This window comes from Anastrepha ludens, chromosome 2 (genome assembly GCF_028408465.1).
Source record: "Anastrepha ludens isolate Willacy chromosome 2, idAnaLude1.1, whole genome shotgun sequence".
Lineage (NCBI taxonomy): Eukaryota > Metazoa > Arthropoda > Insecta > Diptera > Tephritidae > Anastrepha > Anastrepha ludens.
The window spans coordinates 69827417-69852354 of NC_071498.1; the positions used below are offsets into that span (position 1 = coordinate 69827417).

General features: G+C 35.8%; 1 protein-coding gene across 2 annotated transcripts; it reads right to left on the reverse strand.

Annotated features, from left to right (window-relative positions):
• Positions 1 to 455: 455 nt before the first annotated feature.
• LOC128871774 (turripeptide Gsg9.2) lies at positions 456 to 24812 on the reverse strand. 2 transcript variants are annotated; one of them, XM_054113829.1, is made up of 4 exons: positions 24410 to 24812; positions 22808 to 24322; positions 10018 to 10197; positions 456 to 1122 (listed from the first exon to the last, which is right to left on the reverse strand). In XM_054113829.1, exons 2-4 carry the CDS (start codon positions 22833 to 22835, stop codon positions 1088 to 1090), a joined length of 243 nt encoding a protein of 80 aa, XP_053969804.1. In that variant the 5' UTR covers positions 22836 to 24322; positions 24410 to 24812; the 3' UTR covers positions 456 to 1087. The 2 variants fall into 2 exon arrangements, with proteins under 2 accessions (XP_053969804.1, XP_053969802.1); XM_054113827.1 differs by having other exon boundaries at positions 22808 to 24812.
• Positions 24813 to 24938: the final 126 nt, after the last annotated feature.

A 24938-nucleotide genomic window follows, 5' to 3' on the forward strand; every position in this document is an offset into this window, starting at 1 on the left:
TAAAGCTTACAAAATCGCCGCTCTCAAGTTTTGAGGGTATCCTTACCGGACATTGTCCGTCAGGTATCCATGCGGTGAGATATTGATATTGCTTGGAGCTGTTGCTGTTTGCAGCAGCTCGCTCGAGGATGAGGTGGAATAATCTCAGAACCTTCTCCCCAGTTGTCCTGCTCTCGCTGGGCTGATACTCAGGCATCTTGGCTGTCACTTTTTGCTACACCTGCAGATATAACAGGCTTATATATCACACACCTAATGAATTTCATCAGTAGCTTGAAGCGGTTAACGCAAATTTAATTAGCCATCGTTCGGTTGTCATCCTGCTCTTACCCATTTTCCCTGTGTATGGTATAACAAAGGATGAATTTAATTTTTCCTCCAAGTGGGTTCTTGCATGGGGAGCCATGTAACCTAACCTATGCGTTCGACCATACAGATGCGATAAACAATATTCATATGTATAAAGAAACACTTTTCTATTTTATTTTATGATGTATCCCACAACTTTTTAGATACCTTTTACTAATAATGTTTTTCTCTACATTTTTATGTAATTTTATTGTATAAGTATGTACGACTTTTCCAAATCAAAACTTAAGAATATCACACAAATACCACTTACAGACTACACACATTATGGCCTCCAGCAGCGCCAAAACCAAGTACGAAATTCCTCAGCCGAAGTTACAAGCTTCGCTAGTTTTAGCAATTGGATCATCCACTTCCACTGATCATGGGGCCATGTCATAGGATCATCGAACGTTAAGTGCATAACTCACCATGCCGAAGGCTTTATTAAACATTGCATTCGATTTTTTTGCTTTAATTTAAATTCATATTTTATATGTTATTATGTAATATTTTGCATAAATAGAATACATTCAATATTTAAGTGTCGGTTCATAGATGAAATTGTGTGAGTGGAAAGGGTGTACAATATTTCAGTTAAGGAACCAAATAAAAAGCTGGTTAATAATACAATGATTTGCATTAAAATGCACAGCACTTAGTTTATTTTCTACATTAACTGGTTTAATGATATATATATTTTTTTTTAATTTTAATTTTTTTATTTTAACTTTAGCATCTACGGACATTCTCCATCGGCGGTTTTCTGGAATGCTGTAAGGAAAAGGAATTTTAATAAGATTAGTAACAAGAAAAAAATGAGGAAGTAAAAAATACATAAATATTCAAATTAGTCAATTTTAAAGGCAAAATTTTAGTTAACTCTTTAATGACTCTAGGTTAAATATGACTCATCTATAAAAATTATCATAACTTAATCAAATAAAAGTTTATTACTTTCTGGCTTACTTTGGTTATACTTCTGCAGGATACTTGAAAAATGTATATAAATGCGCTTTATTTAATTACACTAGTTTATAGAAAACGCTTCCTAACGAAGGGGAGTTTTTTAGTCTCCGGATATACTATTGTTTTGGTCAGCGAAGTTAAGTACCTTGGTCTTGTCCTGGATGCCAAGCTTAATTGGAAGAGGCATGCTGATGCAACCTTGTGCAAAGCAACAAAGGCTCTCATGATCTGCAAACGTCTAGCAGGAAAATCTTGCGGCTGTAGCCCAAGACTCCTAGGATAGATGTACATCATGATAATAAGAACAATGGTGTCATATGGAGCGGTCGGTTAGGCATCGAGAGTCACGTGCTCGACGGTGCGGGCAGCGCTAAGCTTGCGTGTGCAACACCGGAACGATGAGAACCGGCCTGCTGCGATGGAGGTGATGGTTGAGCTACTCTGCTGAATATTAGCAGGGAAGACTTCGGCAGAGGAAAGATGCTGTCATCTAAAACCATGGAAGTGGTAAGGCTGCAGCTCCCACGTACCCAGTTACCCAGAGATGATATCACTCAGGTGATCAATTTCGAAAAGAAGTTCAGAACAATAAGTTAAACTGAGTAGACCTGCATTTGAAAATAAACTCCAGATGTGTACCTTGCACTGGTACACAGATGGCTTGAAAACCCCACAAGGCATAGACGCTGGAATTTACGGCCCCAGAACCAAGCCTTCTATGCCGATGGGCAGTTTTCCAAGCATCTTCCAAGCGGAGGTGTATGCCATTTATCTATATGCAGAGATAAACTTAGACAGAAATGTCAAGAATGAGTGAATTGCCATTCTGAGTGACAGTCAGGCGGCACTCATGGCCCTGTCGTCCTGTGAAATCAAATCCTCACTGGTCCTTGAGTGTATCGAGAAACTTAATCTACTAGGAGCGAACAATCGCATCCGACTAATTTGGGCCCCAGGACACGGGGGAAAGAAACAGCGGACGCATTAGCAAGAGAGGTTCAGGCCTCGCCATTAGTAGGACTCGAGCCCTTCCTTTCTATGGGACAACACACCATCAAGGAGAAGCTCAGGAGTGAAGGGCTAGGGCTAAGGGAGGTTTGCTGGCACCAAACTATGGGGCTACGCCAGGCGAAATCCTTACTGAGAGTGTACAACCAAAAGTGATTTAAAAAACTCATAATCCTCCCCAACTGATAACTGAGGCCACTGCAGACTACGAAGTCATTCGCACATGATCGGGCTTTGGTCTACGGACTCTTGTCATTTCTGCGACCAATCTCAGGAGACTCCAATGCGCCTTCTGCTGGAATGCAGCGCTATAGCGCAGAGAAAGTTTGTGCATCTTGACCAACTGTAGCCAAAGGCCAGCTCTATCCTGAGGTTAATAAGGGAAGTCGGTCTGGATGAGGTATTGTGATGAGTAGAGGACACAAAAGATCATGAGGTCGAAGTGCAAACCTCTTATAAAAATCTATCTATTTATCTACCATTGCTGCGACCTTTGATGATGCATTACGAATTTTCAACCCCCTCATCCGCAAAAAAAACCAACAATATTTTACAAAATATTGCTTTCGAGATATCGTCAAATAGCGGATTTGGACTAAAGAAAATGTGGTATATCATTATCTTTCATTAACCGATCACACCCTGTGATATATAAAATTAAAGCACTTAAATTTGCCACATTTCGTTCATGTTCAATTTTCATTAAAACTAAACATTTTCAGGATATTTACAAAGCTAACAACAAATTCGATTTTTTTGCAAAAATATGAAAATTTATATTATACTTAGTCTTGTCATAAATTCTATGACAAATTTTACAATGCAAAAGGTGAGAACAAATCCGTAGAAAAAAAGTTCCGTTATTTTTGATTTTGTTCGCATAAATTGTCGTCTTATAAATTACGCTCAGTTTTGTGGCGCATTTCGCTTGTTAACAATTGATTGGGGAACTAAGGAAAATCGGTGTGGTAAAAGTGCAAGTGAGATATACGAATTGCTGAAAAAACTTAATATTTCGAGAATGTTTGTTTATCCCATGATAAACTGTTTTTCTTAAACGTTTGAAGTGACAGATAAAAAAAAGAAGTGGTCGTCCTCGCGTGGTTTGAACCGGTGCAGCCATAAAAGCTATCTGAGAAATAATTCGTAGAAATTCCCTTAGAAAACAGAAAATCATGTCCAGGGAAATTTATGCGTCGACTAGATCCATGTCAAGACTAATTACAGATGGTCTCCACATGAAAGCCTTCCGTCGCTCAACTGGCCATCTTTTGACAACGCGGTTGAAGAAAATTAGGCTCGACAGATGCAAACGGCTTCTTCGGTGGCACGCGGTCAATGGCCATGAAACTATTACTTTCACAGAAGAGAAAATGTTCATTGTTGAAAAAGTGTTTAATACGCAAGATGACAAAATCTATGCTAAAACTTCTAAAGACGCCAAATTGTTATTCTTAGGGTTCAGTATGGCCACCATTCAGCCTCCGTAAACGGAGTGTCTTGTTAAGGTGTTATGTCTCTTCATTTCTACGAAAAAGTGGTTACGACCGGGGCAAGAGTGTACCAGGGGGATAACTTAGAAGGCGTGGTGATGTGGTTGAGCAGTACTCTCTTCAATAGATTGCGTTGGATCTTCTAGCAAGATTCCGCGCCAGCTCATAAAGCAAAAACCATCCAGTAGTGGCAAAAAAATAATATTCCTGGGTTCATAGCCGCAGAAGATTGGCCGTCTGGAAGGCCAGGTGTGATTCCGTTGGACTATGGTTTGTGGTCAGAATTGGAGAACATGACCTGTCGAAGACCTGACAGAAATTTTGAGAGTCTCAAACAATCTTTGGTTCGAGCAGCGACGTCAATATCTGAATGGCCTAATCGTTTGAAGACTTGTGTAAAAGCAAATGGTTACCAATTCAAATGAAAACGAAAATTTTTGTGTTTTTAATATTTACATGATTAAATAAAACTAACCTCATTAAAAAAGTATGATCATTTCATATATATACGGGACTTAACTTGTAACAGAACTTATGGCAATAAGAAGTATATATGGTCTCTGTTATCTGAGTTTTGTAATTACATTTGGATCCGCAGTATTTTTGCATTTATTCTCTATAAGGGTGACGATAAATTGAGGACCATTTCTAAAAATTAAGTATGAAATGAAATCACTTCGGCACTCGAAGTGTAACTAACTTCAGCGCGCTCGCACAGCTGATGCACGGGCATCAACTATCTCTTAGTTAGCTAAATGACAGTCCAGATCATTGTTAACAAGCGCGCGGAAGCATTTTGCCGAGAGTAAACGCGAACAAAGAAAATCAGTAATGGATTTCAAACATAATAGTGCGATTACATTCTATTAACCAGCGATTTTTCGTGAGCTCGAGCACCTTAAAGTAAATAAAGTTTTTGTTTATCGCACCATTAGTCGTTACAATGAATGATACTGGTGGCATCGCAAAGCGTCACGAAGGTGGTCATCAAATGACTGCGACGTCACGTGAGTGAAGAAGCGACTTGAGCGATATCCCCGACGAAGTGCTAGTTAAACAGCGAAAGAACTGAAAATATCTGACCGTAGCATCCGCCGCATACTGAAAAATAGTCTCAAAGTCAAGCCTTATAAGATCCAAAAGGCGCATGATCTCACACCAAAGCAGCAACTAGTCAGACTTGAGAGAGCGAAGGAGTTGCTTCGCTTCGCCGAAAGCGAGCAATTCGTTAACTCCCAAAGCGATAGGGTTTATTTGGCTGACCGTTCATACGAGAATTTGAGTCATCGATTGGCCACCAGGAGGCAGCACCCGCCACAGGTAATGGTTTGGGCCTCTGTAACCATAGATGAGCGCTCTTAAATCGTTTTCATCGAGCCTGGCGTCAAGGTAAATGCGAAATATTATCGGGAAAGTATTCTGGAGGTTGCTTTGAAGCCGTGGGCAGACAAACGTTTCAGTGGCAGGCCATGGACGTTTCAACAAGACTTGGCACCATCTCACAAAGCTCGGCAGGAATGGCTAAAAAACCACATTCCGAACTTCATAACGTCCACACAATGGCTCTGAAATTCACCAGACGCGCATCCGATGGATTATTCTCTTTGGGCCATTTTGGAAAGCAAGGTCCGAACTAAAAGATTCACCAGTCTTTAGGCGTTGAAAAAAGCCATTGTCCGCGAGTGGGCCAAAAAAACGTGCAAATCACATTCAGGGGGGAAGTACCTTTAGACGTTTCAAAAAATCGACTTTTTTTTATTGTCTTAACCGATAGGTATATGCTCTAAGAATATTATTGCAAAATTTCAAAAGCCGATCTTGAAAATTATGGAAGATATGCCACTTGAAAGTGGCGCGCGCCGAGCCGACCGAGCGCGCCTGGCGTAAGTTTCTTTTTCCTTGACCGCGAACTTTAAACGGCGTTTTCTCGAAACCATGTTTTTCAAATTGGCGTAAGTGATTACGGAAAAAGTATTGAACCAATTTTCTTCATCAAGGTTTCATTTTAAAGGGCATAAAAAGCTACTCTAGGTAGACTACGGACGAAAAGAAAAAATAATTTTTAGATACTTTTTAACACAAAAATGTTTGAAAATTTTTGCAAAAAAAACCAAAAGTTTTTTTTGAAGCCTCATTTTAATGGTTACTCTTCGAATTTGCTAGAGATTGTAGTCTATCTAGGATAAAAAACCCTCCTGAGTAAAATAATGTTTGATTTTATGATTTCAGATGAAAGTTGCGGTCAGGATCGCTTTCGCCGAATTCGATGTCAGCGGCGACACGATTTACGTGAACCGCCATAACTCAATTAATTGCTTATTTATTAAAAGGTGGTTATATCGAGCAAAAATAAATTGATTTTTAATTTTGTATTATTTTCACAAATTTTTTACTTTGAACTGAATAAAAGTAATTTTCCAAACTAAATTTATGGCCCTTTTAATTGGTTACACTTCGAGTGCCGGACCCTGTAAGTAGTGATAAAAAAATATTTGGGATAAAAATATTTGAAAACCCAATTTAAGAAGAGCGATCACCACTTCGTGGCAACAGTGAATGTTCCAAAGTTTTAAAACAATCACATTCCCTGTGTGCCTTGCTTGAATCCTTAGTGCCGATTTACGCACGGAGATACTGGAAAATCTCTTTAAATGTTTCATTCGCGGTCACACGGGCAAAATTGTTTTCGGCAACACTTTGACGTTTACTGCTTTAGCATCTTCTGATTCGGATATATTCTACCATGATGCAAAGAATAATGAGATGGCGCCCATCGTGGTCCCGTTACTTTGCGCTCAGCGAATTTGACAACTAGTTACGTGATTTTAGCTCCAGTATGGCCAGATTACCATTTTCGTAACTTGATTTAGCATTTTTTTTTTGTTATTTTTATTATTTTTTGTCTCGGAGTTTTAGTTCATTCCACATGACATTTTTCTAGCCTATTCTAATTAAAAGTAATGTTTATAATTTTGTAAAATATACATTTTTTAATAATTATTTAAATAATTCACTCAGTTTTATTTAGCTTTACTTTTTTTTAACATCTGGTGGCATTGCCCGCGATTGCCGGTGTTGTTGGTGTTCTTCTGCTTTCGGCAGTCAAATCTCTCTCTCGCTACTGCAGAGTTGCCTAGCTTTGGATATAAAAACGCACTAAATGCCCATTTAAAGAAAATAAAACACGAAATTTTTATTGTGTTACTTAAAGAACTTTGTATGCGTGACAAATTGTCTGTAGAATGTGCGTTTTTTTTAAATAAATGTGTTATGCTTATGTACAATTTAATTAATGACTTTTTTTTGTTAAGCGAAACTCTTTTGTTAAGGGAACGGCTTTTTTGCTATATTTGAAGTTATGTAACTAGATAAGGTACTCTTTTTGTAAAAATGTCAGTATGGTTTCTTTAGTATTTTCTGGTATTTTGTTGCTTATTTTTACTATGAATACACCTCTTGATGCTCTATGTCTCACTAAGGATTGATGACCGGAATAAACGATTACACCTCTATGGTTTTAATTCGCATTCAATAAATTCAAAGGCTTTTTAAAATGTGTAAAAAGGTTTTCAATCTTAAGAAGAGTTTTTTGCATAGCCTTAAATGGAGCCAAAAATTAAATTTACACTTTCAAATTATCAAATTTTATAGGAGTAAACAAATTTTCATTAGCACTAAAATCTTCTCAGAGTGGCCTTTTTTAAACTTCTTTTGTATAATAATACAGTTTTTTTTTAACCTAAAGTTTCGCTAGCCGTAAATTAAAAACAAAAAGAAACAAACACCAAACTTAAAAATTGTCGCATTTTCGGTATAAAAAAGCACTAAATTTATTGTGAAGAGCAAATGGTTGGCAATACTGCACAACTCAGCAAACGTGACGTCACGTACGCTCTGGTGGGCGCAATCTTGTTTCTATCATTCTTGTATTCTACAACCTGCTAACATGTAAAGCGGAGAACGTTCGTCAACACTTTGTTAAATATTGCAATGAAGAATGCAAACTGGTGGAATAATAAATAATTTGTTGTTTTTTTATTTATTTACATATACAATATATATAAATTATTTTACTTCAAAAAAAAAAAAATTTATTGTAAATAAAAATACTTCATATATAAACAATTTACTTCAAATTAACTTGAGCATCTAGAAATGGGAGGGAAAATTAGAATTTAACATAAACATGTCCCATAACTTTTTTAAATTATACCTACTTTACTAGCAAAAATAATCCTGCATTTCCCAAGCAGCGTTCGAATGTTTGTCATTGCTGATTTCTTCCCTTTCATTGAAAACCAACACAGAACACAGAAATTTCTCCCACAAAAGAAGAAAACGAATCAAGCAAAACCAAAATTTGCTTTAAGATTGGAAATACGAATAAGAAGAACAAATCGTGTCGCCAGTACGGGAGACAATTACTTTCTCTCTTCCGCGGCCATCCTTCTCCACCGAAAAAAATGTTTTCCTTCTAAATGTTGTAAATGGGCACTTATTTGAACCAAATTTGAGGAAATTATTTTACCAGTTCCTATATCGCAGTTTTATTGGTTTGGTTACATTTCAATTTTAGTAATAAACATTCGCGTTCCACGAGTTTTGTTGTTATTGTAGCTGCATCGATTATTTGAATATCTCGGACATTTTATCACACATACCTACATATCTATGTATATATTATATCTATCTCAATCCCGTTAGGCTGCTACCGCTATGAAAATAATTTAAAGTGCTACCAGTCGTGGCAAGAAAAATGCTTTACTGATGTATTCCGGAAAGCAATTACAGAAATTGTAGTGTTATTTGAAGGTACTTTTCGAAAGAATTAAATAATTTTAATTCTAAATTTTGCTTGCAATTTAACTTTCCGAATCGTCTTTTTGGCTTCTGACTTAGCCATAGCCAACACTGGGCGCACTTGCGCGATACAAAAACTTAAAGATAATTATTTCAGTATTTAATCAATTTGGGTAGACAAATTTAAGACCGTAGCTTAGGAAATTAATAACTGATGAGGAATTTACGAACCGGAAAGGAACGAAATTTTTGCACAAAAAGCAGATCTCACTGGTTTAAGAAATGAGCAAAAAAACTTTTGGAAAATCCATTTTTTATATATTTATATTATTACAATACAAATAATTTTTAAATGTATTTCAATATAAGTCCATTTGCCTATACCTATATATGGATGAGTCCAGTGATTGCGCAATAGGAGTCTTCAGATCAAGCTCATTAAAATTACTATCCGATAGACCCGAATAAACCAATTAATACCGAATTACCGAAGAGGCAAGCCTGAAAAAGTTGCTAAATAGTTCAGTATTGAAACATTTGATTTTTGTGTTGACATTCAAATAATATTCTAATTTGTGCCATGAAACTACAGTGAGGATTTTAAGCGCAAAGTTTAGTTTCTACTCGTTACATGAACGTACTAGTGTGTTAAAAAACACAATTCACACTATCTGTAAGTTCCAATTGATTGCAACCGCATTGAATTATATTGTACCGAACTTGGGTTGAATACCTCTGATATAATAATTTTAGGAACTACATACATATAAAAAGTTTCATATAAAAGTTTCACAATTGTTGAAAACGATACAAACAAAATATACTGGATAGAACGATTTACACAGACAAAACAATAGCATGCAATAGACCAGATGTAACAATAATAAATAAAAAAGACAATACTACCCAATTACTTGAAATGAGCATACCAAATGATAACAACATAGACAGTAAATACATTAAAAAAATAGAAAAATACTCAGATTTAGCCAGAGCAAATAAAACAGATATGGGAACAAAACGAAGTGAGTATCATACCACTCATAATCTCAAATATAGGAATATTGCATAGAACTTTTATAGAAAATTTAAAATTAATAAAAATTTACAAAAAAATACACGGTAATATTCAAAAAGCAGTACATAATAATAAAAACATGTAATATAACTAGTTAGGTCTTTTTTAAACGAGTACTAATAAAAAATCAAAACAATTTGAAATAAATAACAATAGAATAATACAAAACGTAATACAAAAAACCAATTAGTACCGGCACGACTTGCATCCCGAATGTAGCGTCGTGTTCGGTGAAAATCGACCCCGCCTCGCGCGGTATGCGGGAGGGAGAGTGGCGTGGAAATAGTAATATGTTAATTTGAATGAAGTATTTTTACTTACAAAGTTGTCGCAGGCAATTCTCTGTCTTCAAAATGCACAGATTATTGAAAGATTTCGTCTCACCAGCGTCATCTGTGCCGCACACCGGTTTGTAGTCTTGCAGGTCACAGTTCATTTGGCACTTTACATTCGTATCGGATATCGCCAATGAATGCACCAATGCGAATGCGTACAAGGCAACTGTAGAGTAAAGAAATGAGAATACAAACTTTATTGAAATATGATCACTGTAGTGTTTTTAGGCAGGTAACAGTACTTTATAGATATAAGGAAGATAACGAAATTTGTATATGTGCACATGTACATACATATAAAATATTAGGAAATAGCGCACATACTAAATTTAACGGTCAGATGCCTATTAAAGTTTTGCTGTTATATATACAATAAATTTTATATAGTAGGTAGATAAAGGTGCTGCAGAGAGCAAAGGAGTTACATGGGAATTATAAATTACTAACTGTATTTCCGTACTTTAAAATGTGGAGAATAGTGATGAGGTAGGGGACAGGGCTGAGGGTGGGCAAGGTGGACAGTTGGTTTTGCAGTTTGCATTGAGGAAGTTCTTCATATATCATATTAACCGAAAAGTAAGCTGCAGTGGAAACGTTCATTACCGAAGATAGTACCAGTCCAGAGAGTCGAAGTTTTTTCACGGTGGGCTAAAGCTTTAACATTTTGGCCAAAGGCCCAATTAATATATCGAAAATATCATATCATAAAATATAAACCAACTTCAAATAAAACATCGGTCCTCAGACTTTTGCGTTACAATTTGACGAAGAATTTTTTGTAATAGATTTCAACCGTTTAACTTTTTTAAATGGGCACTTTTGACCCGTTTTCAAAACGGCTACAATGATAGATCGTTAAAAAATGCAATTAGATGATTAAAATGTTTTACGAAAACTTTATGCACGAGACGTAATACAACAGTAAAGCGGCTTGTCACAGTCGGCGAAAATTCCGCTTTGAGTAGTATGTATATTGTGTTTTTTTTTTTTTTCGTTTCCAAAAAATAATCAACTAAACATTGACGACATTTGGCTCCAACAAGACAGCGCAACTTGCCATGCAGTGGGTTTAGTAATAGATTTATTGGAATTTTCAGGCCACCATGTTGCCATACACCCAGATTTATTGGAAAAAGTAGTAAACAATTCGACTGATCGAATGAACCATGCAACTCGTAGCTGCGGCGGATACCGGATATCATATTCAAAAAATGTCGTTAAATTGTCTACCAGATTATAATAAAATAAATTATATTCAACAATGATTCTGTTTTGTGTTATCATTTTAAGTTCTCAAGCCCTTAAAAAATCATCCAGATCAAATATGGAATGTTTGATCCCAAACAATTTAAGCAATATTGCACGACTTAGCTAAAAAGCAATTCGGTTCTTACAAAGCGCCTAATAAAGGAGTGTATTTTGTATTCGTTCGTATTTTAAATAAATATTAAGTGCAAAAAGAATGAATATTCATTTGAAAGGATAAATTACATTTTTTGATAAATTTTGTTCGAGGTCGCTGAAGAAATAATTTTCAGAGCTTCATCTGTATGAAACACACAATTAATGGTGACGGAATATTTATAAAAAATAAAAAATAAATAATTGTCGCGTACACTTCTGTTAGGTGTTTGGCCGAGCTCCTCCTCCTATTTGTGGTGTGCGTCTTGATGTTGTTCCACAAATGGAGGGACCTACAGTTTCAAGCCGACTCCGAACGGCAGATATTTTTATGAGGAGCTTTTTCATGGCAGAAATACACTCGGAGGTTTGCCATTGCCTGCCGAGGGGCGACCGCTATTAGAAAAATGTTTTTATTAATTTTGCTTTCACCGAGATTCGAACCAACGACCTCTCAGTGAATTCCGAATGATGATCACGCACCAACCCATTCGGCTACGGCGGCCGCCTCGACGGAATATTTATACATACATATTATAAGCAAATATTGCTTAGAAATTCATTCCAATAAAACGCCTCAAAGTGCAGGAATATTCACCAAAAGAGCCAGATTTTTGGGGGAATGTTTTTGCATCACAATAATTGTTGCGTATTAGAAACAGCACGGATTTATGATGCAGTGAATTAGCCTCATTTGCATAAATATTGTTTCAAGACACGTTTATGTCAAATAATATCTCATAGAATGTCTAATTTAAATAAAATGTAAACAACAAATTCTCACTAGAACGGTATTTTTTATTTTACATATACAGATTTTGTGGACTTTCGCTGTTTTTTCAGTATAAATACGTAGACTAGAAAGGCGGCCGCCGTAGCCGAATGCGTGACTACCATTCGGAATTCACAGAGAGAACGTAGGTTCGAATCTGGGTGAAATACCAAAATTAAGAGTTAAGTAACTAATAACTGATGAGGAATTTACGAACCGGAAGGGAACGAAATTTTTGCACAAAAAGCAGACCTCACTGGTTTAAGAAATCAGCAAAAAAACTTGTGGAAAATCCATTTTTTATATACATATTTATTACAATATAAATAATTTTTAAATGTATTTCAATATACATAAGTCCATTTGCCTATACCTATATATGGATGAGTCCAGTGATTGCGCAATAGGAGTCTTCAGATCAAGCTCATTAAAATTACTATCCGATAGACCCGAATAAACTAATTAATACCGAATTACCGAAGAGGCAAGCCTGAAAAAGTTGCTAAATAGTTCAGTATTGAAACATTTGATTTTTGTGTTGACATTCAAATAATATTCTAATTTGTGCCATGAAACTACAGTGAGGATTTTAAGCGCAAAGTTTAGTTTCTACTCGTTACATGAACGTACTAGTGTGTTAAAAAACACAATTCACACTATCTGTAAGTTCCAATTGATTGCAACCGCATTGAATTATAATGTACCGAACTTGGTTTGAATACCTCTAATATAATAATTTTAGGAACAACATATAAAAAGTTTCTGTGATCATTTGTTTGGTACAAAATATGCGTTATAAAATATATTGTGGGAACAATATTCATAACACTTTATAATCATACATTATGAAACATAAAGCTCAAAAAATACAATAAATAACTTAAAAAAATGAAAATAAAATGTTGCTTAGAATTTCAACAATTTAATTAATTATTCTATTCGTACTTTTTCACATTATAGGTATTTGTGTCCCTAACAAAATTTGTTTTCACCTATCTAATTATTAATTTATCAATTAATTTGATAAATTAGCTTAAGGCCACCTCAGCCATAGCTTAGATATTTGTTGTAAATAAGTCTTAACTATAAGTAACCAACTATAATTATTTTTATTATTATTTACAAATGCTAAAATCATTCACAAAGAAATTCTTAAAAATCTAAATATTCAAGAAAACACTATCGAACGTAGGTTCGAATCTCGGTGAAACACCAAAATTAAGAAAAAGATTTTTCTAATATAATAGCGGTCGCCCCTCAGCAGGCAATGGCAAACCTCCGAGTGTATTTCTGCCATGAAAAAGATTCTCATAAAAATAAAAAAAAACTCCCTGCCGTTCGGAGTCGGCTTGAAACTGTAGGTCCCTCCATTTGTGGATACCACAAATAGGTGGAGGAGCTCGGCCAAACACCTAAAAAGAGTGTACGCGCCAATTATATATATATATGTATAGAAAGACGATACTCGTACATACGTATGTATGTATGATATGTACATATATATATTATAAATATATTGGGTGATTGTTAATATTGCAAAAAAACAATCAGTTGAATTGCGCTGAAAATGCCCACAGAATAATTAATGACAGTTTTTTCTTTATACAATTATTTCATAATCCAATCTTGTGGGCTTTCGGCTTTATTGGAAAGTCCCTTACATACAACCAACAATTGACTCTTATCTCACTAATCCGAAAACAAGACGAAAACCTATATCGTAAACAACAGTTCAACAAATAACACATATACACATACAAACATATACATGGAAAACAACATCACGCGAATTGATTGCCGCCAATTGGTCTGGCCGGCCTCATCAGTCCCGTCGCAATACCACCCGAACACACCGCCCTTCCTGACCACAACAATCGCCCATGGCCAAGTGTGTATAAGTGTTAATTGAGTGTGTGAGCTAGTGATTCTATGAGTAATTTCCAATGGCGTAATAGCAATAAAAAATATATTCACGTTCATGTATATGGACAAGCGGACAAAAAAATATTTCTCAGTAATGATCAGAATAAAAAATGCCAATTCAAGTAATCTACGAACAACTTACAGTGTCTCAAATAGTTGTCCGTATAGCCGAGAGCAATGATTATGTATAAGTATTGTCGTAAATTAAATAAATTTGGTGGCAAACTTTTAAGTTTCCTGTTTTAAGTTTTATTTAAAGAAAAATGTGTGTATAAAATTAGAAGCTTTAAAAATTGTCCGTGCATTGAAAAAGTTTAGAAATTCATGAAATGCAGAAGGTAATTTCTCAATTAATAATTTTCAGTTGCGTCGGAAGTGCTTATAAATATTATATAAATATAATTGGCGCGTACACACTTTTTAAATGTTTGGCCGAGCTCCTCCTCCTATTTGTGGTATCCACAAATGGAGGGACCTACAGTTTCAAGCCGACTCCGAACGGGAAATATTTTTTATGAGGAACTTTTTCATGGCAGAAATACACTCTGATGTTTGCCATTGCCTGTCGAGGGGCGACCGCTACTAGAAAATTATAAATATAAATACTATAAATATATAAATATTATATTATTAATATAAATATTATTTATCTATTTATTATTTATTTATTTAATAAACTTTTAGACGTATCTTTGCTGATAGAATGCGCCTTCCTCAATTTAAATTCAATTTTTTAGTTGAGAAGCTAGAACTATTTTTTTAAATATCTCAATTTTATGTTTTAGTCATGTCTCCACTAAGTTGAACACTAAGTTCAACTACTCGTAAGTTGAACCGAACGAACTCCTCCGTACTCTATATTGTGCTTCAACTTGCGATTAGTTAGAACCCGTTCCCGATTTCCGCCCAACAAATGGCCTTCCATGAAATTTAAAACGATAAAGCCATCTGGTAATAAAACGTTTTTCTAGCACTGCGTAAGCCTGCAAATGTAAACTACGGTACAATCCAATAACTTTGCGTTGGTCTTCACTGAGAGCAAGGGGTGCTTTCTTCGTGTAAATGCTCTAAAGACGTAAGAATGCAAAAACAAAGATCGCATATAATTGAATTTTTCATTTTATTTGGGTATTTCTTTAATATTCAAAAACAAAAAAATCGAACGATGGTGTTGATTAATTTACATATAAATAACCATTTACTGAAGTAAAAAAACCCAGATAAGTAGCAGTTAAGATTTTAAGGCGAAGGTTAATAATTGATATTTGTCTAATCCACGCAAACATAAATCGACTTTTAGTAAATAGTACGAGATAATCGATATTAATAGCATTTCATTGAGCTTAAGTTTCATCTTTATTTTTATTTTTTATTTTTTTTTAATAATTTACAGTACAAATTACCTTACAGACTAGACAAAAATGTAAAGAAAAGCAAGCCAAATTTATATATGTACAATATTGGAGCTCACTCCATTTTTGGGTGTTAGGCCAGCTCCTCCTCCTATTTGTAACGGGCAAAATCAAGTAGGCTGGAATTGGATAATGAATTATAGAGCATTACTCTCAAATTTAGTCTTTAACAGCACTGAAAATATACGAAAGTTTCCTCTTTTCTAGAGATTCTAGATTAATTAGCATTTACCAAGAATTATAAGATGGAACCAAATCGTAGGGAAAGTAGTGCCTGCGCTCTATTCCATTTATCGCAAGTTGTTCGTAAGATCCCAAATGAGAATATCGTATTCTAAGTGAGGGAGAACAAGTGCTATAAAAAGCATTTTATAGCAATACGGATTAGATAATTCAGATGCATAAGAACATAATAAGCAGTTTTTCAAAGATGCCTCAATACAAACTACAACTTAATAACTTATTCATTGCTATGGACCGCACACGTAAGGGTAGTATTCAGTATAAAGCTGAGGGTTTTAACAACTTTCTAGAGCTTTATAACACTTCCACTCAATATAATTGAAAAAGCATCAACTAGGTTGTATAGAAAATGTGATATGACTGTTAGCTGGTTAAGGTTAAGCTTAATAAAATATTCCAAAGTTCTCGTTAATTCTATTATAAAATTATCCTGGCTTGGAGGAGCTGAGAAGTATATTTGCGCATCATCAGCATAGCGATGAATATACACATTTTTGCTGCTTTTCTTTATGTCATTCAAAGGTAAACTGAATAAAACTGGACCAAGAATAGAGCCTTGTGGTACACCAGATATTATCCGCAATGAGCTGGTTTCCCCAGATATTACTTTTTGTTGCTTATTTGAAAATAGTTTTCTAGTAGTCTTACTGCAAATACAGCGAAAGGTTACTGTGTTGGACATTAAATAACTAAATATATAAAATATTCGGTGATGACCCTCAGGGATATTCAAAATTTTGCGTTCCTTAAATATGTAAAGTGTGAATACATGTGAAATGATTATACAGAATTCGGCCGAGTACCATGTGACGTGGAAGCCAATATTCCTCTCACTTTTCTTTTTCACCGCAGTTAAAGAGCAAAACTTGTAAGTCTATCATCCTTGTTTTTTGCCAAAACTTTTTATATATTTACTTTTGATTGTATCACCAATTAAAAACGATTTTTTTACCATCCCTTTGTCGCTTTTAGTGATTTACACAACATTTACTTATTTATAGTATTTTTTATGTTCCAAATGGGAATATTAAGAGTGCGGATAATTATTTTGCTTAAAAATTACAATACAAAGTATTTGCATTGTGGCAATTTCATATACAAAGTTTTCTTTCAAATTTGGACAGGGTTGAGAAGTAAAGGTTTTTGCCTCATTCAGCTCCAAATTTGTTTCATACCCGACAATCTTTATGGATCTATTCACTTATACGAGTATGGCTTCGCTCTGCAGCTGTGCGGGTAAATGTTTAAGGCACTGTATGTGTATATGTATACCTACATCAAATTTGTATTATAGTAGATACATATTCATACATATGTACATTGCTACCAACAACTTTTATTTCATTGATTGTTTTTCAGAATAGTAAAATCTATGAAAGCGAAATTCAGAATTTTAATGTATTTACATATACAATAAATAAAGAAATAAATATCTATTACACGTAGTTCCATGATATAAGAAAGAATGTGATTCTATTTATTTTTTCTTATTTTCTCTTAGTCACTTGGGATTTTTGTTGTGAAGAGAGCTGTTATAATATGCCACATAACATAAGTGCGCGAGAAGAAAAATATTGGTTTTCACGAATGAAAATCTCTTCAAATGTTTGAAAATCATGTAAATAAATATTTTTGTAAGAATTTTCTGATCAAATTCTCTTCTACACCTATCGGACGGAATATGGGCTAGTTCGTGTTCAACAGTATTACGCCACCCCTTAACGGTGTTGGCCTCTTGAACGTGAACAATTTAGCGTAAGCCCATAATATAAAATAAATCCAATGGCGTTAATTCTCGCAAGTGGCAACTCTATCAAAATCTGATCAAAAATAATCTACAATATGTTTCAAAATGATGATGATAACCAAAACAAAAAAAAAAAAAAACGCAAGTGGGCACACATTTCCAGATTTGTACAATCCTTGAAACGACTTTTGTGGAAGTTACAACATTACGTACACTCAAATGATCGGTAGAAAGGTTTTGATGGAAATGGAGGTTCTGAGTTCCACGAATATCTGAAATATGATTATATCTTTTTTACATACGAATTGATTTTGAAAGAAAGAGGTAATTGTAACTCCTTTACGGCATCACAATGAGCCTAGAGATTATGTATTTTGCCGCATAAGGGATAACCTCCCCACCAAACCCGTTGCTATAGATACTTGTAACTGTATATATAGGGTGGACCACCTACGTTTGAAACTTGAACTATTGATTTTTTTAATGTATCAACTAAATTACATTGGTATTATGACAGTAAGTTAGGTCAATATCTTGGGATTACGGGATGCGTCGTTTTACGCTTGCATAATGGTGGGAAATATTAAAATTTGTCTTGCAAAAGAAAATGACGTTCTAAATTCTGTAGACGAAAAGCCAAGCACATAACTATGTATAGGCTGTGACGAAGCCTCGAACCACCATAACCGAATAGTCATCAATAAAGCATCTAACGCAGTAGAAATATAGAAAATATTGAAAACGCAAAAGATAAATTTCGTTTTTCGCATACAAAAGTGTAGAGTGAGCAAATTAACAAATGTACATACGAGACATAGAAAGTTTGCATGGTCATATATAAGTAAATACACATACAGGTACACATGAGTGTACATAATTTCCCTGCAGCGAAAAGCCTACTATTTAACAGATTTTCTATCTCATTAACAGATTTTCTATCTCTCTCATGCTAGTTCCAGAGTGATTAGCATTGTACCACATAGACCTGTGTTCACAACAATAGGCACATGACGAATTACCAAGTTTGAATTTCTTTAATTTTTTTGGTTTAGATTTTCATAAAAATGCATCACGTTGCATAACCCATTCGATTCTCGTATAATAAAGTGCATATTTCAAGTGGCTCAAAGTGGGTTTTTGACAATATTTTTTCGTATTTTCTTCCATATAAAAGACGCATAATTTTTTTGTTACCTTTAACTTTTCTTTCGACTTAAAGCATATTATTTTTAAAAATTAAATATTCCAAAACCAAAATATATTGTAGCAAGAATGTGTAAATACAAATGTTGACGTTTTCCCGCGTATGTTCGTGACCGTTAAACTGATTTACTTCAAACTAATAGGATATGTTGGAGGATGGTTCCATATGTGTGCGAGGAGCTGCAGATGCTGGCCAATAGGAACAACGCCCCAAAATTCTACCAGAAAGTTCGGCGGCTTACAGAAGGTTTCAAGACCGGGGCGTTTTCCTGTAAAAACAAAGACGGCGATCTGTTGACTGAGAGAGTATTTTAAATTATGGAGGGAACACTTCTCGAACCTATTAAATAGTGACAGCTGCGCATGTCACAGAGGTGACGAGGTGAGGATAGCGATAACGCCTCTAAAAACAGCAAAGCCGCGAGTGCCGACGGACTGCCGGCTGAGCTAGTCAAACATGGCGGTGAGGAGCTGGTAAGGTGCATGCATCAGCTTCTATGCAAAATATGGTCGGATGAAAGCATGCCTGCCGATTGAAGTTTAAGTGTGCTCTGCCCAATCCATAAGAAGGGTGATCCTGCAATTTGTGCCAATTACCACGGGATTAGTCTTCTAAATATCGCCTATACGGTTCTAATGAGCGTATTGTGTGAAAAGCTGAAGCCCACCGTCAACCAACTGATTGGAACTTATCAGTGTTGCTTTAGACCTGGAAAGTCTACCATCGACCAAATATTCACAATACGCCAAATCTTGGAAAATACCCATGAAAGGAGACTCGACACACACTATCTTTTCGTCGATTTCAGAGCTGCATTCGACAGTACGAAAAGGAGTTATCTTTATGCCGCGATGTTTGAATGCGGCATCCCCACAAAACTAATACGGCTTTGCAAGATGACGTTGCTCAACACCAGCAGCGCCGTCAGAATTGGGAAGGACCTCTCCGAGCCGTTTGATACCAAACTAGGTTTCAGACAAGGTGGCTCGCTGTCGTGTGACTTCTTTAACCTGATGTTGGAGAGCATCGTATGAGCAGCAGAACTTAATCGCTCAGGCATAATATTTTATAAGAGGGTACAATTGTTGGCGTATGCCGATGATATTGACATCATCGGTCTTAACAACCGCGCTGTTAGTTCTGCCTTCTCCAAACTGGATAAAAAGGCAAAGCGAACGGGTTTGGTGGTGAACGAGGACAAAACGAAGTGCCTCCTGTCTTCAAACAAACAGTCGGCGCACTCGCGTATCGGCAGCCACGTCACTGTAGACAGTTATAATTTCGAGGTTGTAAAAGACTTCGTTTATTTAGGAACCAGCATTAACACCGATGAAGCGACGCTTGGAGTGGTTGAGAGAAAGATTCTGCGTAAGATTTTTGGACCTTTGCACGTTGGCAACAGCGAATATCGCAGGTGGTGGAACGATGATCTGTATGACATTTACGACGACATAGACATAGCGCAGCGAATAAAGATCCAGTGGCTACGTTGGCTGGGTCATGTCGTCCGAATGGATACAAATGCTCCGGCTCTGAAAGTATTCGATGCGGTACCAGCTGGTTGTAGTAGAGGAAGAAGAAGGTTTCCTCTGCGTTGGAAAGATCAGGTGGAGAAGGACTTGGCTTCACTTGGTGTGTCCAATTGGCGCCGGTTAGCACGAGAAAGAAACGATTGGCGCGCTTTGTTGAACTCGGCCAAAATCGCGTAAGCGGTTATCGCGCCGATTAAAAAGAAGAATAGGATATGTTTGTTTTCGAGCCAATTAGAAAACAACTGAGGGATTCTAGGTTCTGGTCGAGATATTTCTGAAAATCGTATGTTAGATTTGTCTCAAATTTGTATTCACTACACGAAGAGAAATTGTCTATGCCAAAACTGATTATTGCGAAGCAATAATTTATTAATTTCTCAATTTTTTTGAAGTTTTTCGACTCGTTCGCTTTTTTGATGTTGTCTATTATGAGTAAGTTCATTAACTGCTAGTGCATGACAAAAAGATAGAACACGAACTAGCTGAGCAAAAAAGTGAATTGGTAGTATTCCAGTGACATTAAATTTTTACTTTAAGATACTGTATTCGTTAAAAAAAATCGAGATGCCATATAGCCACAACATCTTAGAAATCAGAGCCGCCAGACTCTATCTAATTATTTGGATATACCACAGCAAAAGCCTTTGGAAAAGTATGCTCTGGTTTCTGGTAAAATTTTGTATGGCAATTTTGACTCACGCGCCTCAAATCATTTGTGCTGCGCTGCTTGATTTGATGATTATTCTGACACCGTTCAAACTTGGGTTATTCTGACAGCAAAACAACAAATTTTTAACAAATTTGTTTACGAAGAAACCCATATAGCAGAGTTTATTCGAACCACCCAACAATTAGGAAATGCAATCAACCTTCACGGATGTGGAGATTCTGCAGGTTTCACGTAATAATATTCCACCCATTTTTGCGCTACAATCCTTTTTTCCTGTTAAATTTTAAATAATAATATTTAAATAATAACAAATAAAAGTAAAATATACCCTAGAACACACGCATCAGATGGACCCACTCATAAAAAGATTCTCGAAAAATGAAGTTAAAGAAGCTATAAAAAAACTTAAAAAAACACAAAGCACCTGGATATGGAGAAGTACATAACAGGAGAAGTACTGAAACAACTCCCACAAGAAAGACTCACTTATATAACATTATCTGGTTTTGTTCCCATTCAATGAAATGTAGCTCAAATAAAAATGATCCTCAAACCAGGAACAAATCGAATCTTAGCGGCCCATCCGCCTATTGCCTCTAAAGTAATGGAAATATTTTTCCACAAAAGAATGATGCCTATAATTGAATACCGAAATATAGTGCCAAATCACCAATTCAATTGCAGGAAACAAACACAGCGCCTTCGAACAACTTCATAGACTCATAAACAGCATACACAAAGCTTTTGAACAAAAAAAAAATTGCATGCCTTTGACCGTGTTTAGCATGGTCGCTTACTCTATAAAATAAAAGACGCTCTACCAATAAATTATTACATTCTTATTGAGTCTTTCCTCGAAAATAGATGTTTCTTTGTTAAACAAGGCCAATAACAGTCTGAAAAATGTGAAAGTTCAGTTGGTGTACCGGAAGGCAGTATTATGGGGCCCATCCTGTACTTGCTACACACATACGATCTACGAAGAAATAATAGTCGGAATGTCCGCGGGTGACACCACCGGACTTACAATTGATTCCTATCCCCATGGGGCCTCCAAAAACTCCAGAAAGGACTTGATAAAATAACTCAGTGGTTGAAAGAGTAGTGCATTAAGTTAAAGGAAACAAAATCTTCCTAAGTCACACTAAATTGTGGCTAATGTCACAAAATATGATACTTCGGCATGCATCTTGATAGCAAACTTACATGGAAAACCCATATTTTCACCAAACGGAAGGCTCTAAGAATAAAACTCATAAACCTGTATCAGTTACTATATGGAAATTCTCATGTTTCTCTCGAATGTAAGCTGTCACTTTACTCAGCTATTTTGAAACCAATATGGACATATGACATCCAACTTTAGAGCACTGCCGCTAGCTCAAACATCGAAATACCTTAAAGATTCCAGCCAAAACCCCTCAAATGATCTCAAACGCCCCTTATTATATCATAAATCCACAAACTCATCGTGATCACAAAGTACCAACAATAACTGAAGAAATAAAATATAGTAATATGCCACATCGGGTCCAATCGCACTCAACCTTCTTGTCACATAAATAATTGGAAATCCCATAACGTTCACCAGACTCAAGAGGAAGTCTACAAAAGATCTAGTGAAAATAAATTGCTCTAAATTATTATTTATCATGAAATTAGTAAATGGTTGCACCACTGGGACATTCCATAAATGTTTTTTTCTCTTAAATGAATTAAGAAGCTTTAAATAAAAATATTGCTTAATGTTTAAAAAACAGATCGCAATTAAGAAATGGATTAAAAAAATATATACGAGTATAAAAATTCTGGTGCTATGCATGCAATTAAATTTTCTTAGGTATTAAAAATTATTGAAATATTTTTACTTACATGCGAGAATAATTGCGAAGCGCTTCATGTTGGTAGATTTGATTTTACAGCAACAATAGCAACTTAAATAATCCAAAAATTAGTTGAAGGGCTCAAAATAACGCTCCTCTGTTTAATCCAGTAAAATTGAAAGCGAAATGGCAACACTTAGTAAAATTTTTTTTTTTTTTTTTTTCAAAAGTGTTACTAAGTATGACGTATGGCTGGATCACGTGAAGTCAATACACAGAATACAAATCCACACTTTCTGTATGTATGTATGATTGTATTGTATGTAATAGGTTATTTGCTGGCACCTCGGTTATCGGTTAGTTATTAAATTTAAATACGAGTCCACGCTTCATAGATTCACTTAGATTATATTTTATTTAATTTCCGAGAAAACAATATGTATTTGTTAAGACTAAGTGGAATTTCGCTAAAAACACTTATGTATGTATATACGTTGCGGTGCGAATAGTTAAGTATGAAGCGCCTTTTTGCGGCTCTAGTGAACGCACAATACCGCGGGTGAAAGCAAACTGAATCGATCGATGGACCGTAACGTGCGCGATTGGCAACCAATGTTCGCGATCGACCGCAATCAATTGATCCACAAATACTTAAATATATATATACTTATATATATACACTCTCACACACGCACGATCGTTTTGACCCAACGTTTGCCAAGGCGAATGGATGAGGCAGATAGACGTACGAGAGTCGCGCGTGGTAACAGTATCCTTCGTGCACAAAGCAAAATATTAGAAAATGACTTGGAGCCTGTTGTGAATGCCTTAGTATGCGTGGTATGCTACGTATTTATTGATGCGATACAATGTTGCAAGCTTATTTCATCGAAACCGGTCAATGATATTTGTATTTTGAAGCAATAAGCCGCGGCAAATGCTCAAAGAAATCGCGTACAAATGGTTTGACGAGGATATGGGACCACAAAGGTAGATTTTTGTGATCCTCCGCAAAATTTATGCTAAGCGAAATCTGAGTGCTCGCCAGACGTTAGTTAAGAGCCAAACAACTGGATGCACTGGATATGCCGGGAAACACGAGAGCGTTCGAAAACTTGGATGAACAATTGATTAAACAAACAACTGCAACCAACACCGTCGTAAATGAACGAAAGAATCACAGTCGATCGCAAAGAGTTTGTTAGTTTTATAGAATTTCTGCGGCACAGCAATACGACAATGCGGCAACTTGGCGACTCGGCGGAACTGCGGATCAGCGACTCAACAGCAAAGCGGCTTAATGGTACACTGCATACACACACACAGCATGCATAAATGTGTGTGTATAATACATGTATAGATACGATTGCCGGCTAATGGCTAATCGATTGATCGACGCGATTACGTGTCTTATTATTGTTAGTGGAAATGTTGTTGTGGTGGATGTGTTGTTGGCGTCAGCTTCGACGTTGCTTGGTTGATGGGCATGTGGCGGAATGGTTCTAGGGCGTTGGATATTGGAAACTGTTGCCTGATGATTTCGACTTGAAGTTGAAGTACGAACCTGCGTATATTTATACCCACATTCAATGTATAAGTATGTATGTATGTGTGCATGTATGCGCACAAAGAACAATATTTAAAAAATCACCTATTCGTGAGCGCTGCGCTCGATCAGAATGCGATCAACGCTAGTGAACCGCAACTATGTCAAACAATCTTTTGTACATAGAGCACCGTAATTTCATCCGCTAAAATGTTAATATGTAAGCATATGTATCAATGATGTATATGTGAGCATAGAATTTGAAATATGTTGAATTATTCAGCAACTCTTTCAAGGTGTTTTTTTTTTTGACTGATTGTAAACTAAGAATATCTTTATCGAAATAAATCACTTAGACGGTTCATCCATTATCCAAACAATCACATAGGACACATAGAAATACTTAAAATCAATACTGCCAGCCCGCACTATTCGTATTTGTATATTCAGAGAATAAATTTAATTTTTGTTTTTATTTTAGTGTCATACGCGTTGTCAGTTCGTTCACGTTCTCTATTCTACTGAACGTCCAAAATTTGCAAACATATTTTCATCTGCGCTTCTCCCGCTTGAGGGCTATAAATCATGACACAGTCCAATAGTAATACATATATATACTCATTTATATGTATGT

Excerpts from the sequence above, each read along its gene's own strand:
- LOC128871774 (XM_054113829.1), bottom strand. The coding sequence starts at position 22,835 with ATGAAGCGCTTCGCAATTATTCTCGCAT. Across the intron at positions 10,198-22,807 it reads CTTCGCAATTATTCTCGCAT|TTGCCTTGTACGCATTCGCA; the intron begins GTAAGTAAAAAT and ends TTTACTCTACAG. Across the intron at positions 1,123-10,017 it reads GAATTGCCTGCGACAACTTT|CATTCCAGAAAACCGCCGAT; the intron begins GTAAGTAAAAAT and ends TTTTCCTTACAG.